We start from the raw sequence: 17,258 nt of genomic DNA, 5'->3' as shown, positions 1-17,258 counted from the left end.
CAAGAAAAGTAAAACTTTTTATACAGTTTGTGAAGAATGTGATCAAAACCAATACTTATTGTTGCAGATTGTGCAGTCATTATTCGGAGGGAGGGGGTACCCTTTTTTGCGGAAATTAATCCAAAAGAGACCAACCAGGCACTATGTTTCTCGTAAATTTAGTATTGACTGTTTTTTTAAGGTTTTACATAAATTTGGCAGAACTTCAACGAACAAGCCATTTGGAGCAAATTACGCCTGAAGAACATTGTTAACGGTAAGAAAATAAGATGACAGAATGCAGTAAAAACACGATATTTATGTTTGTAATGATTTATTTGTTTATACAAGTTAATATTATTATATATACCTCCAGAGGTTTTTACATATACTTCCATCGACAATGACAGAAACAATATAACAACTTTAATGCAATATATGCGATAAAAATTCATGACAAAGTTTGCTTGAATGCACATAACTGTTTTCATTCATTTAGAATTCTGGAAGCTTCAGTATGCGACACACAGATTAAAAAAATATTGCAGAAATACTGCATTAATATATGCATAGTTTGAAATATTTTTAAACATGAAATTGCATTTTAACATGAATTTATCTATTCACCCTAAATGTTACACTAGTATGCACACAGACTTTACTGTCTTTAAAACAAAGACAATGATTCTCACTATCTTATTCCAATTCAAAATATACTTCCGTTTCATAACTTTGCGTAAAATCTACATTTGCAGTAAAAGACATCCATATAAATATGACTTTCGTATAATTTTATCATTATTTCACACACATATAATACATTTTTACTATAATTTAAATATTTCATGTCGTATATGAACTTTACTAAATAGCATTTGCATACATTTCAAAGAATTTCTTGGATATGTAGAGTTTTTGATATGTTATTTTTTTAATTATTTAGCCTGACATTTTTAATATCATGAAAATTAATTACAAGAAAATATTTCACCTAGCTATTAATTCATCAAAACTGCATAGAAAATAAGACTTTTTGAGTTTTTGAAAAAAATTCTACATTTATGATAAAAACTGAAATACAAAAATATCAAAATTTTTTTCCAATTACAGATCCACTGTTTATATCTCAAATTTGTTAAAGAATAATATTTTGTAAATGACCCAATTATTTAGTCTGACTGTTTTAACTCTATAAAAATTAATTATAAGGAAATATCTCACCTGAATATCAATTCATCAAAATTACTTAAAAAAGTTTAAACTTTGAGTTTCTGCACATATTCTATATATATGATAAAAACTGAAAAATCAAATTTTCTTCTACTTCCAGAGATTTTTCTAACACTATATAAATTTCCTGTAAGTCGAAAACCAAAATATTTTTTTACTTTTAAAAGCATTCTCAAATTACGAGAAAGCAATGTGCAACCAAAAATCTTGTAATTAAATACACCCAGTTAAATACAGGAATTTCTTTTACAAACGGTTTTTTTTTAAATCCTATTTAGAGACATTTTATTTACTTAGATCTCCCTTAGGTATTTTATTTAAAGGAAAGATTCTTTTTGAACGGTTATTTTGACCTTACAGATTTCAAACCTTATATTAAAATTTAAATTTTTTAAGAAACCTAATTTAGAAAATAATAATTTACATTTAAAAATTCTATGACTTACAAAATACATATTTTGAGCACTTAATCCTCAAATTAAAAACTATACTAGCATAATTACATAAGTATTTTTTTTCCATTTTATTAAAAAAATCCTTCGTTTAACAAACCTTGCTTTAATCAGCTATATTTCTTTCAGAATGAAATGCGAAAAGAGCCAAATAATAAAATTTAATAGATAATCCTACATGTAGCAAATACTTTTATACAGCGGCATCCCAGTATACGTCATCTTTGACATTCGTCCAACTCGGTATACGTTTGGACAAGAAATTTTTTTTCAAAATACGACTCGAGCTTGATGAATCATGACTGCTCACATTACACTCGTTCATCTCTTTTGAAACAATGTTATGATTACCTATGAACGTCCAGTAAACAGCCCGCACTTTAACTCTGAATTTTCAAAGGATTTGTACTTTTTCGAGTAAATTTTTTTTTAATTAATAGTATATTTTTATTTAATTAGTATATTTTAAGAGGTTAATAAGAAAAGTCAGGCAATGAACAGAATTGTTAGGATCCTTCCAGGTGAAGAAAGAGACTGCTAAAAAGTACGAAGATGGCATGCATATTCAGCCAAGTCCCGAATCTGTTATATGCTGAATGTAGGTCTATGACTGCAATAACCAAACACGCTATTAAATTGGTTAACTTTAAAGGGGTGAAATCGATTGCCAAATAAAGATCAGAGACGTTAGAAGTACGTTGAAAAATAGCATTTGATCTGGATAGCAGGAAAACATCATGTGCAGTGCTTCATTTATGTGCATTGCATAGTTGACGAACTGCATTTGTATTTTACTATCTAACACTATTATTAGCATAAAAAGATCCTATTATTATTAGTACAACTAAATATAAACTTAACATATACTTAAATATATCCTTAAAAATTAAATGAAAGATTATTGTTATTATAGAATTTCTGAGGATTCAATGATCTGGAACAGATTAATGACGTATACCAAGATATCGCTATACTTGACTTAAGAGACATGGCATTTTCTTTACGAAGAATAATTATATTCACTCATTTTATAAATTTTTTATATAGGAAAAATATATTCAAAGAGTAAAACCAGATCAAGATTTTAACAACATTCGACATAGTTTATTTGAACACAATTTATGTTTTGTACTGGGTTTTCACGATTGGAAGAAACCATACATTTCTTTTATAAGAATGAGGCAAAGCTAAATAATGAAGTTGCATACAAAATTCAATGGGATGACTTACAGCATAAAAGGCATTGATAAGTGTTATTATATAGCTATTAAGTAAAAGTAATATCGATTACAGATTGGCTTCCAAATCTCCTTTTGTTATTTTTATCACAGGAAGAAAATGTGTGAGATTTATGTAAGAGTATTTCACATGGCAAAAGATGTGAATAAATTTCGATTACTAATTTACTAATGCAAACTATTTTTATAAATTTCAGAACATTTAACGGCTGCTGAGAATAATCGCAATCACCAACAAAAATTAATTTGGAATACAGTTTGCATGTAGTTACTATAGCTGTTTGCAAATTCAATAGAATCAGTGGAAATACACTTGCATGTAGACCATGTCAGAGATGAAACAAAGAAAGATTAGAATGAATTGTTCTGCTAATAGTAATAATAGCTTTTCCTATGAAAACATGATTCTAATTTGTTTTCAACAAGGTGCACAGATTTTCTTAGATATGTTCCAAGAGAACTGTGCTTGCATCTTTAAATACATACAATAGTAAAAGTACTTTCCAACTCAAAATTTGACAATTTTTTTTCAGTTATAACATTAAGATGTCTAACTATTATCACCATTAATTTGAATACATTATCTATTACATGTGCACAATGATTACAAAAAAGAATGGTGTTTAATATTAAATTTTTTATATGCCTAGCAATATTTTGTTATTCATATCAAATTTCCCCAGATAGTTCAGCAAAAATGCTCATCTTTTACTGTTACTGAAAGAACTCCTTATATTAGATTACTGTAATTCGTCAGTGTAATGCCATAAATCTCAAGAAGTTTTCTTGGCAAGTCATTAGTTAAAACAGCAAAACAGTTGACTTATTCAGATAATTATATATATATATAAACTTACAATTGACTAAAATTTAACCATGCATTGCTATAAAAGTTTTATGTGAAACTGAATAAAATATTTAACTTTATAAATTCATACTTAAAAAAATAAATGATTTAAGTTTTTGCATGCTAAATCTATCAAGAATTACATAGTACATCCTTACAAAGAACCCCATTACAGAAATCTTGAGCACTAAGCCCAGGGATCTATAATGCCCTTGTTTTTACAATTGAAAAATAAGATGATGAGGAATTATAGTGATTTTTTTGGCTCTAAAATCTAAAGATGTTAGCTTTAGGGCCCTGTCATCACCACACCAGTGGCGTACCTGGGGCATATCTGGGATCAAGCAACAGTGGCATAGCAAGGGAGAACATACAGCAGTTCCCAGCAGCATCCAGATGGTGCAAAACTGAAGTTACGAAATTTCAGAATGTAATGTTTTCCATTCTTGGCAAACAGCAGGGTTCGCGAAATCTTCAGTTGTCCCTGGGTGCTGGAAAACTAAGTTTTGGTTGTGTATCCCACATGTAGTTATTACTCTGGAATAACCAGCACATTGGTGCAATTTTTCATCTCTTTCTTGTGATCTTGGCTGGTGACTGCAAATGGTTTATCAGGTATAAGAAAACTCGTTTCAGCTGTAGGATTCCAATGTTTTGTATGATGCTGATATTTGAATAGTTAAAGATAAGCATCCTACAAAATTTTAAATTGTGGAAAGAAGAAAAAAAAAAAGAGAGACATATTTTCAAATGGTAAATCAGAAAAAAAAAAAAAAAAAAAAAACCTTAAATGATTGATTGTCCCAAATAGTTATGTATAATAAATCTTTAGATGTTAAAATAGTAGTAATATTTTTAATCAAAATGACAATCACCTACAGAACTTACCAGCTGTAGCAGATGATTAGCATATATATGATTGATATAAGTAAATTTTCCCTTTGAAGCAGTTTTTTTTTAACATTGCACATGCGAATTCTTAAGTTTAACAACTTTCTTTAAACAAATTGTTATTAATAATGCAACTAAATTATTTAATGTAAAAATTAATTATTGATAATTAAAAACAAACGACTTTAAGCCTGCTATCTATGCAACAATTTACACTTGCTACAACAGCATCCGTGCTCTTAAGGAAGTTATATAAAATGATTTCCTTCAATTCTTATTTTTCTTTGAATTAACAATGTATGACACAAAGAAGCTCAATTACAATTTAATTCAGAGACATCAAAACTCATTTCAATTTTCTTTACATCTTGAACTTTAAAAGTTTTATATAGTGATGCAATAACAGGAGATTTGAAAGAGATAATGTGTTTCTGCATGCAATGCACATACATACAGACATACCAAATCTACAAATATTATTCTTGAACAAATGAAACTTAATATTCCTCTTTAAAAAACTTCAAGAAGCATTTTGCATGGTAAGGTTCAGTCCCCTTCATATACATGTATTTAATACATTGTAAATACTTATATTGATTTCCTTAAAATATTTTTTGATGATTTCAATTTAAATTCTACTATTACAAATGTCACATATTTTTCAAACTTCTTTATACATAATACCTTTAATGTCAAAATATATCTAAATTACTAAATGACATTTATAGCAATGAGAAAATCATAAAAGGAACTAATTATAATGAGGTATTTGCATTCAATTTATCAAAAGATATTTTTTTCATGGCAACAATTAAATGAGCATTACTTAATAAAATCAACTATTTCTGCAGTAATCTGAAAAGTGAAATCATACTTTTCTAAATTCAAATAAAATCTCATCAATTATCATTTATACAGATAAACAGAATATATTACTTTAAATGAAAATTGAAACTTTAAAATTTAAAGTAATTTCAATGGAAAAAATTACATTTTATTCAAGCTGAGAATACAAAATACATTCTAATTTATACATTTTCAAAACAAAAATAAAAGATTTTCTGATATGCAATACATTCCAGAATTTACACTTTGTCATTTAAAAAACATGCATCAAAATTTTTCTTATAAATTTATTTATAAAAATTCTATAAATAAAATAATTAACAGAAGTTCAGAAAATAAATTATAAATCTTAAATACAATTTTATGGCCTTATTTAATTATAAAATACTTCTCAAAATGTGAAGTATAAATTTACAATAAACTTTATACACATAAAATCAACAACTGGCTAATGCTATTATTACTAAAGTGTACTTCAAAGAAAGCAAAGCTAACATTTAATGAATGGGGGAAAACCATCAGCAAAAGTTCTTTATCAAATGTTGGCCCTAGCTTAATTTTAATTTATTCCATATATATTATAAATTCACATTTATTCTTAACACTTGAACAATTCAACTATAATTAACAATTATCAGAAAAATACATACTATTTTGAGTACCATATACATAATCATGAAAGATCAACATATGCTTATCATTAAAACTACTTCCATTTCTACAAGTTACTCATATTATTTAATAACATGTCTTACCTGCTCAGCATATCTACAGAATCTACAGAAAAACTGCTGTACAAGAGCAGATTTAATGTTAGATATAACTTTTCAGATCACACAAAATATTACGATATAAATCTATTATATTTAATAAAATCCAGAAACTAAATTATGGTAACAAATTTTGTACAATTCACCAAGAAAAATAAATGAAAACTGTATTTATAAGCATTTTTCAGTAATTACTCATTTACTTCAAAATCCTGTTTTTTAATAATTGCCATAATTAATGAATAATAGCAGCTATAAAAAATAAGAAACAGAAACATTCACTAAAAAATAATTACAGCCATAAATCTACAGCGATTCTTTTTTACTTTAATTTTTTAATTTACATTCTGCAATTCAAAACTACCTTTTAATAAACCAAATAAACTCAATTCTATGAAACCTTAAAAGAATAATATATCACATAAATTTTGATTTTTTAAGTAGTATAATAAAAATTAGCCACCAATTCATTTAGCAAATTAAATAACTTAAAGTACACACCTTATTAGAAATTCACATACAGTTTGGCTAGTAATAGCTGCAATAGCTGTTGCTATTCTAAATTGATTTTTAAATACCCTACCTATTATGATGTGCACAATTTTGATATAAACATTAATTATATATACATACATGCATTACACCAAAGTTAATGCATTTTCTTACACACTAAACCTATAAATACATTTTTCAAAATAATCAGCAAAACAATAATCTATCCTAGAAATTACAAATTTATTTTATGACAAAGATTGGACCAGTTCAGAAATTAAATATAAAGTTGAAAATAGTAGGTTGAGCATATTGTTTGAAGGTACAGTAGCAGTGATTCTCATATAGCAATGCTATAAACATCATATTACACAATTCAAAAGGCATAAGCAGTATCAGAGCAATAAAACTATTCTACAGGAAAAGGCACTGAGATCTAAAGATTTATACATATATATTAAAAAAAAAAAAAAAAAGAGTAGAATATAAAGCTAATACAAAAAATTTTGATGGACATAATAATCTTAAATGTACTAAAATAAAGATAGTTTATCAAAATATACCAATAAGTAAATTCCAGGCAACAATATTTTTTACAAACTTTTATCTACTGCTTCAAGTTTAATCAGAAAAAAAAAAAAGATACTTAATATTTGAACTTTCAAACTAGCATTTCTTCATATAAATAGATGATTCTATCTAATAAGCACTAACATAATTTAAGAGATCTCTCTGAATGCCTAGTTCATTGCAAAATGTATGAATATGGGCAGTCTACAACATTTCTTCCTAACTACATTCACTTTAGCTCCAAAAGTTCCTCCTAAATGAAAGGTTTCCAATTTCAATAGATATAACAAAATATTGATTTTGAGATTATTAATTAACACCTCATTCAGTTTATAAAAACAAGTATAGAAAATAAACCTTCTTACATAATGCAACACAACTGTTTTTTTGTTTTTGTTTTTGTTTTTCCTAATGACATAAGAGACCTAAAATCATCTATAAGGTATTTCTTCTGCCTTCTTAGCATGCCTTCGTGGTGTAGTGGTCAGCACACTCGGCGCATATTCTAGAGTACCATGGTACGAGTCCCTGCGAGGGCATTGCTCATTATCCACTTTTCCTGTTTCAAAATAACCTAATGACTCTACAGTGGTGTCCGAACTAAAAAAGGTGGTGAATGATGATTCTCCACCATCAGGATTTGGCCCCTAATCCTTAGTCGCCCTTTAAAAGAAAATGTATATAAGGTATTTAGCTCGACTTACCTTGACTTGCTTAATTAATTTGCGGTTACTATATTTATAGTATATTCAATTAATTTGGATTACTATATTTATAATAACCCCAAATTAATTGAATAAATCGGATTACTTTATTTTTTTTAACAATAAAAATGATTGTACTGTATTGAGGTTTATGCAAATGAAAATGTTTACCCCAACCGGGGGGTGAAAGGACATATTTCAAAATGCTTTTGTTATTTAGTAGAACTAATGCAAACACCAATTATATCTAAGCTAAATAATAATGATCCACATGTTGTTTTCAAAAGAATCCATACCATACATGGGAATTTTGTGGTAATTTTTAAAAGTATTTTACATCATTATAAAATAAATAAAATATTTCTTTTTAGCAGTAACAGATTAATGATGTTTATAGAGTTTGTATTCTTCCTCCATACCAGGTGCAGAAAGTTTAAGACATTATATCAGCATCAGGACAAAAATCAAGTAATTCATCCAAACAAATATTTAAAAAAAAAAAAAAAAAAAAAAAAAAGTATAAAAGGTAAGTATGACATTAAAATTCATAATAAAATAATTAAGATATGAAGCATCAATAAGGATATTAAAAAAACTACAAGTAAATATGGTTATAAAAAATATTTGCTTTGTGTTCAAAATATATAAAACTAAGCACCATCAAACAGTTTGTTATGAAACTAAAAGTGAATTTAAATATTATAAAATGCAAAACAATAAAATTGTTTAAAACAGTATCTATAAATCATAGTGCAGAATCTCTCAAAAAATGATTTTTTTGAGGCATACTTTTATATGGTATAAAAATTATATTACACAAGTTAACATGAAAAAAAAGCCATTTAGTATGCATTTCATATTTCCGTTGTTTTGTTATTGGGAATAATCCACCTTAATTTTAGAAGTGAGAACTTAATTTTTATCACAATACATTTTGTATTATATATTCCCATTACATATGAAATAATTTCAAATGCTTATGCTTCTTATGAGTAAAATGTTTTTTTATTGTGAAATATTTAAACTCATAAGTCAACATTGCTGCAAACATTATATTGCATTAAAATTTTTTAGAAGTATTATAATATATTATCTAAAGATTTATAAAGCCTAACCAGTGCTCAAGCACAACGTATATAGTATATATTTTTAAATCATTAAATGTAAATACACAATTCACTTTTCCAGTACAGTAAAACTCAAAATATATGGGTGAACTGGAACCACAAATCATTCAGACATTTGAAAAAAGCAAATTTAACAACATTGCATCTTTTCTATAGCTAAAAGTACACATTGCCTATTACCAATGTGAGAGTTTTTTTTTTTTAATTATATTTTATTTTAACAAACACTATGCAGTTAAGAATAAATAAATTTATTTCTGTAAAATAAAATATAAAACATCCTCCAACAAAATTAAACAATGAAATCCTGTTTTCTTTGCTTAAATATATAAATGCTTATGATTTCAACTAAAATAATGAAATTAATTATTATCTATATTCACCCTTAAACTAAATATATAATCTTTTCATTTTTATAGAACTAAAATTAAATAAAGAAACTATTTTTATTTTCATGCACATGCTTTTTGCATTCAATTAAAATACAATTAAGATGTTTCCATTTGCAAAAAATAATGAAATTAAACTATAATGTTTACTTTTTTAAAAAGCTCTTTTATGGCTGAATAATAACCAGCAGAGAACGGCAAGGAGAAACTCAAACTGAATGACACATTCAAATAAATTAATTTAATACATTCTTAAAAAAAGTAGATCGTGTATCATTATCTATTTTTAAATCCCTACAAAATTGAAAATATGCAAACAAATTAACAAGCTCAATTTTATATGTGAACCACATAAATGGAGTTCTATGCAAGGATATGAAAATATAACAAAAATTTTGCTTTCTTTTTAACAGATACATTCATCTTAAAGTATAATAAAATGAATTATGCATAAACATCTAAACCTTTTAAGTCGTTTCTTAATACACGTTACTTGTATGCAATGCATTATTGTGCATAACAGCATTAAAATGTTTTAAAAAATATCAACTCCTTAATTTTTTCTTAAATTTGGGTAAAGATTTGCCTCTAATGCCAAAAATTTATAAATAACCAAGAATTACATCTTTATTTTAATAACTGTTAGAAGTTCACTAGCTTATAGTAATGTTATAGTAAAATCTCAGACAGTTATCAAGAAACCTAATATTTTTCAAGATATTACATTCATGAATAGTAATATTCACATATTCTTATAACAAAATAATTGTTGGGGAGGAAGATCTCCCATTTTGCTTTTGAATAAAGGAAGAAAATTATCTATAAAAACCAAAATAAATATTTTATACAAATCTCAAAATTTCATGCCTAACATAATCCCTATCATTAGCTACAAAATCTTTTTACTCAGGTATCATGGAGCACCAGCAAAAAGACACTTAAAAAACCCTTTTGTATTAGGGCTCAATATACAGACAGATAAAGCAGGAATCTCATGAAATAAAATAAAAAAATAAAATTTATTATTATTTAAATTAACAAATAATAAAATAACAATTATATATATATATAATATAATCGAAAAATGGAAATTAGGATAGTTTTTATATGTTTGTTAATTATTATATATTATGTTTATTAAGCAGTACATATATACAAATGTACTGCTTAATAAAAGGCTTCATTTTCTAACTTACATATTTCAACTTGTATTATCTATTACACATTATTAGATATTTTATGCTAAACTACAAAACATTTATATAAAAAGCACCATGTATTCACTAAATATTCACTACATATAATCATATATTTCCCTTTGAAAAGAAAGCAGCATATAATATAATACATGAAAATAATTAACAAAAATACATTTTTAATGAAGCTGAATATTTCTTGTGATCAAATTTTACATCACAAAAGTCATGTTTATGCAACAAATTTTATAGTCATCATGTTGCAGAAACAATTCAATGTGAATGCAATTTTATTCCATTTAAAATTAATAATATAGGGCAGATATTAAATACCAAAAAACTAGTAAACAGAAATAAAATTATGAAGAATTATTTATAAAGATATATTTTGCAATTCCTAAATGATAAATATGCTGTCCTATCATTCAGACTATATAAAGTATTCCCATTTATTTCTAAGCACCACAATATTAAACATAATAATTTTGACATAACATTACAAAATTAGTTTTTGAAAAAATTATATATAAATGTTTTTATATAGGTTTCCAATAAGTAAAAGTTTTAGTAAAATAATAGAAAACCAACAAATAATCCCCAAATGTATATAAAAACCTTTTAAACAATCAGAGAGATTAATAGATTAATATGCATGTTTCCCATGCCAGAATATTGTGATTATTAAAGTGATATATTTGGTGGTTTTTAAAAAGAACTCAACACAATAAACTCATCATTAAATCATAAAAAACAGTTAAGCAGAAAGAAATTTTCTGTGAAATATTAAACGGAATATTTGCCACAGTAAATACCAATGAAAGCTTTCAACATAAGATTCCACAAACTACTTTTTATTTTATTAATGAGCTTTATGGTGAGGAAATAATGGACTTCAGTTTTCACAGGGAAAAAAATATGACAAACCAAACATGCAATGGGACACACGCATGAAAAAAAAAAAAAAAAAAAAAAAAACATTAATGAAAAACGACAGGGTTTAAAATGGGATTTAAATCTTTTAATTTTGCTGATATCATTACATAATGCTTGTCTAAGGTTAAATTTTAAGTAGAAAAAGGTTTGTTTCCTGCAATAAACAAAACAGGAACTCGAAGAAAATGTTTCAACTCAAGCAGATCTCTTATTAACTTATTAACACCTACTTAATTTTTATTTCCCAAACCAATCATTTCATCTTTCATACCTGTTTTATCTGCCACTTTAAAATGTTAGTCTATATTTCACTTATTTATTTCAATTAACAATGAATGGGGAAGTAATACTTTTAAATGTTAGGTATAAAATGTTTAAAATATAAATGAGTTTGAGAACAGATTTGATATATGATGCAATTTTAGATTGTTGAGTTTATATATCAAATTGATTTTAAAATTTAAATGCATGCAAAAATAACAAAAACTAAATTAAGAAAAGAAATAAGTGTAATAAAATTTTATTTTCCACACACTACAAAAAAAATTATTCACAAATAAAAGAATTTAACAAAAATAATACATAATGTTGAGTAAAGTTAAATTTCTTATTTCAAAAGCTAATGCACAATTGTATCACTCAAATGATTTTGTAAAGAAGGTTTATACAAGTTTATCACATTTTTCATTGATATTCACTTTCATTTGGAGAAATACAATGCATGTAAACTGTTTAGGGAGGGATGGAAACTGGATTAAACTTAATTGGTAAAAATACTGAATTATATTCATGGAAGATATATAAAAATAGTCAAGATCTAAGTTCTGAAAGACAATGTAACACACAAAAACTTTCTTTACCACTGGTTTTATTAACTAAATCTAAAAACTTTTTATAACTACCAAATTAAGATAATTCAACAAGTAGATAAAAAATTTGAGAGAAATAACTTATTAACATTTCAAAACAAGAAAAGTTTTTCTAAAATAATCATCCAGTGTTCTAGATAATGCTCAATGCAATTATTTAATATTATTTTCAGAAATACTCATCACTTTGATAGGTGTTCATCTTAAAAAGAGAGTTGCTGTGAAATGTTATAGTGTATATATACATAACACTTACGAAAAAAGTAAAACTAAAGCTGATCTGGCAGAACTTCCACAGACTAACTTTATTCAATACAAATTTTCACATATTTCGACACAATTTTAAATTAGAAAAAAAATAATAGGAAGCTATTTAAGATGATTTAATTTTTCAAATACTTGTAAAATTTATGAAAAAAAGTTACAAAAGAAAATATGAAACTTCTCATTTAGTTTTGACTAAAAATATATTATGATAAATAATGGGAACAAAGATAACTGATATTTCTGCACATATACAATACCAGCAATAATGTAACTTTGATACAGCCATCACATTCACCAAATTTCAGTATTTATTACACTAAACCACATATGAATTCATTAAGGCAAATGAAAAAAAAATATTATTTACTTTAAGTTGAGTAAATGCAATGGTTAAAGAGCAATTAATGGCTTATACTCCATGAGCTCAAATTAAATATATGAATTTCAAAATTTCAATAAATAATTAGTTGATAATTATTTCACAAGTAAAATAATGGGAAAAATTATATTAATTATACATATTAACACAGGTAGATAAAAATCACAAATCCATGTATGTATCAATCATCAGAAATGTAACTGAAAATTAATTCTTAACATTTTTGTTTAGCAGATTTTTATGAGAAAGAATAAATAATCCTTTGTAAAATATTATGATGCAATTTTACTTCAAAGCATTTCATATCATTTAAATATTATCATATGATATTACTTAAAATGCAGCTATACCAGTAAAAAATTGAATATGAATTTTATTTTCAGAATACTTTTTTTGCACAAAACACCAGTTTAGAAAATTAAAGATTATTAGCATTCTTAATACCAATAACTAATGATTCAGTCCTTAAAAAATGAGCAATGTATATCACTGACCAGAATATTTACATAATATAGAACAAAATCAAAACCTAGGGAAATCAGCAACATAGAAAGACTTTATCAAACTTTGATGGAGGGGGGGAACACAACAGATAATTGAAGCAGAATATATATATAAACATGAATTTTACAACATTCATAATAGTTACTCAAATGCTTTAATGACTAATGAATGAAATTTGATCTATATGGAAGATATATAACTTATGAGCAATTAAAGCAACTGCGTTTGAAATATGGAAGACAAAGACAAATAAATATGAGATAGAGAACAAAGTGCAAATGCTGAATAACAACTTCTGTTCTCAGATGACACACAGAGTAGTAATAAATAAATAACCTAAATATGGCTTAGTAATAAGACAGTACATAATTTTATAACAGTTAAAATCTTTTCACTTGAACAAACAGACCAAGGAATGCCACATTAGGAAAATTTAGGTCAATGGATAATATATAAATCAAATATAATTATGATCAAACATCAATAAAACTTAATCAAATTTCTAACATTCAAATAAAATCTCAAAATCTAAAATATTAAGTACTGACTATGAGCATAAGCAGATCCAGTTGAAAGAAAGAAGCTAAATAAAATTTCTTAATTCAATTTAATCTATCATAACAGAACTATGAGAAAGTTCCCACATGCTTAATTGCATTACATAAACTTATGACAGTATTTACTAACAGACCTAATAATATTTTTCTCAAATAAGGCATAAAACACAAAACTGTGCAATAAAAGTCATAACTCGATTAAGACTATATTCATCAATATTTCAGTCATATAAACCATTATAACTACCAGTGATGATTTAAAAACTGAAGATTAAAAATGTGTAATATATATAGATATATAAATTTAATAGTATGCAAAAAAATACATTACACTTAATTTTCTCTCTAAAACACTCACTGTTTTTAATTTTAATCAATGGAAAACAAGCAAGAGTTTCTTTGTGATATCATTCATTCTTTCATAACTTTCCTTTATTTTTACCTGAGACAATATCAAAATAAAATTACGGTTACAAAATTAGGTAAAGGTTATTAGTTTGTGAAATTATATTTTTACATTAAAAGTTATGCAACAAATAATAGCTATATTTTAGTTACCTTGAGGTAAAGATTTTTTTAAAGTATGAAATCTCATCTTTTAAGCAAAACATAATTTGTACGGGATGCATATTTTAGAAATCTCACACGCAAAATTCACACATCACTATTTTAAAAATTTTCTCTTTTTTCAATTTAACATTTATTTAAAACAGATGTGGGCGCTTTCATGAATTTTAACAAAATATGACATATTTGAAATATTATGTAAAACATACATATCCAATAAATATACAGAAACTGTCCAATAAATGTAGATGTAAGTAAAATGCATTTTGCAGCACAATATTAAAATGCTAGTTTTTTAAAATATCAATTCTTTCCTTCACTATTACCTGGATCCACCAATCACAATAAAATAAAATTGAAAATTTATAAACTGTCCTTTATCTTACACATCACAGACTTCCATTCTCTTTATTGATGTTATTGCTTTTTTCACAACTGATACTTTGTTTATTATTATACCTCCACGTAAAATTGCGTTCCCAAAATCCTTTAGACTTTTCTTTGTTTGATTCATTTAGTGCATTGATGCTTTCATCCATAATTTCAGAGTTGGTGTATGGTGTTTTAGTTATGCCATTTGACAAAGTCTCTACTGCAGAACTAGTAGCATCCTCATCACGAAACATTTCGGCCCACACCGGACAATGCTTGCTGACAGAGCCACCCCATTTCCAGCCATCAGGGATTGCTAAATGACTAAGGCCTTCAGAAACTACACCACTTTGACCTGTTTAAAAACAATTTATAATTATATATGTGAATGCTAAACAATCCAAATATAATACATTATTCTTGGAAAGTTTTTAGTTTCTTCTGATATGTAAAAAACAAAACAAAACTCAACTGGAATTAAAAAGATATGATTAATAAAGTTGTCATTTTCTGGAATATATTAGGGTTGGATGATATCATGCTGATCAAATTAAAAACTAAAATAAATTTCTCATAAAATTAAAATTTAAAAAAATTATATATAATACATAATTTTAAAAAATGATAAAAAATTTATTTTAATGTTTAGAAAATAGGATAACAGCTATAATTTGGGAATTTGATTAAATAACTCTGAAAAGGTATGCAAATGCCTGTTTATCTAAGAAGAATGCCTTTATGGAGAAGTCTGTGAAAGAAAATTTTTATGTCACATTCCACAAAAAATCATAAAAGCCCATCTAGTCAAGTCTTTTTGTCTGCTGGAAACTGAAGCCAGAATGAACTAGCAAAGTTAAATGGTTTCAGCTACATATCATCTGCCAGGTCATATGCAGTTTAAATTATTTTATCTACATTCAATTTCTACAATGTTACTTTTTACAACACACAAATTTTAAGCAATGTAGTAATGACTAGTTAGTTCATACCATCCATGAGATGCACAGAAAGATAGATACATCTATAACTTGATTGACAAAACGATTCTCAGAATAGACAGATGCATCTCCATTTATATGTAATTATTATCACAGTTAATAAAAAAATTAAATTACAAATCCATTTTTAGGTATGAAAAATGATTTCATTCCATCTTCTTTTTCCACAGAATATTACAGTCAGCATTCTGTTTACCTATTATTATATGACATCTGTCTTACATAAGTGGTTGATGACAAATACAAGTAAAATTAGAAATTTTAATTATTCAGTACTGGTAAACTGGTTTTTCAAGTTACAATTCACCACAAAGGGCTCCCGTTCCTTGATTTTTGGATTCATTTCCTTCCTTTTCTCCACAATAAAAGTCACTGAAAATAGTATATATTTTAATAATTGCTAATAATGTTCTTATGGTCCATTTTCAAATACTATGATCAATTTCAGTACTTTCTTTTTACAACAGCCACCTTAGACCATTGTCAAAATTGGAAGATTAGTCATCAGCAGTCTTAATCACCAGATTTTTAACATGCAATGCATTTGATTTTCAGATTGCTTTAATTATGGTGTTATCCAGGTCATATCATAGATCTAATATTTCTCTCTTTCTGATAAAATTTTTACCATTTTAAAGTTTTAATCAACTACAGAAGAAGCAGTAATTTTTTGTGATATCAATAACGTGAAAAAAATTTTCTTTTTATGCTTACTTTAGAATATGGGATAGCATTCATTAATTTTCTCTCTAAAACACTCACTGTTTTTAATTTTAATCAATGGAAAATAAGCAATAGTTTCTTTGTGATATCATTCATTCTTTCATAACTTTCCTTTATTTTTACCTGAGAGAAAGTGCAACAAATAGCCACGAAATGAAATTATTTATTGGAAAGTAATATATCTGGAGATATAATGGGAAAAAATGCACAAGGAAAAAGAAGTGATACTGTCTTTATATCAGTAATTGGTATCATGTTTCAGGATATCTTTCCTTACTGCTTAGTGCTTTATTTACTGCTGGGTTGAAGAACTAATTATCATTTGATGGTACAACAGACAGTTGAATTTGAGTGAAAA

At 26.1% G+C, this 17,258-nt stretch overlaps 1 protein-coding gene across 8 annotated transcripts in view; it reads right to left on the bottom strand.

Moving 5' to 3' along the window:
- Positions 1-296: 296 nt before the first annotated feature.
- Positions 297-17,258, bottom strand: part of LOC118198187 (endonuclease/exonuclease/phosphatase family domain-containing protein 1-like) — a 220,452-nt gene continuing 203,490 nt past the window's right edge. For all 8 annotated transcript variants that reach the window (XM_085822068.1, XM_085822073.1, XM_085822074.1 and 5 more), the window contains one exon: positions 297-15,534. In XM_085822068.1, coding sequence (XP_085678194.1) covers positions 15,197-15,534 — 338 coding nt within the window. In that variant the 3' untranslated portion in view covers positions 297-15,196. The remainder of the gene's footprint in view (positions 15,535-17,258) is intronic.

The sequence above is a fragment of the Stegodyphus dumicola genome, chromosome 8, assembly GCF_044657685.1.
Source record: "Stegodyphus dumicola isolate Sdum_Otavi_A_Nest chromosome 8, ASM4465768v1".
In the NCBI taxonomy this organism is placed as follows: Eukaryota; Metazoa; Arthropoda; class Arachnida; order Araneae; family Eresidae; genus Stegodyphus; species Stegodyphus dumicola.
Note: the sequence above shows the minus strand (reverse complement) of the source record. Positions and strands in the feature narration are given on the sequence as shown.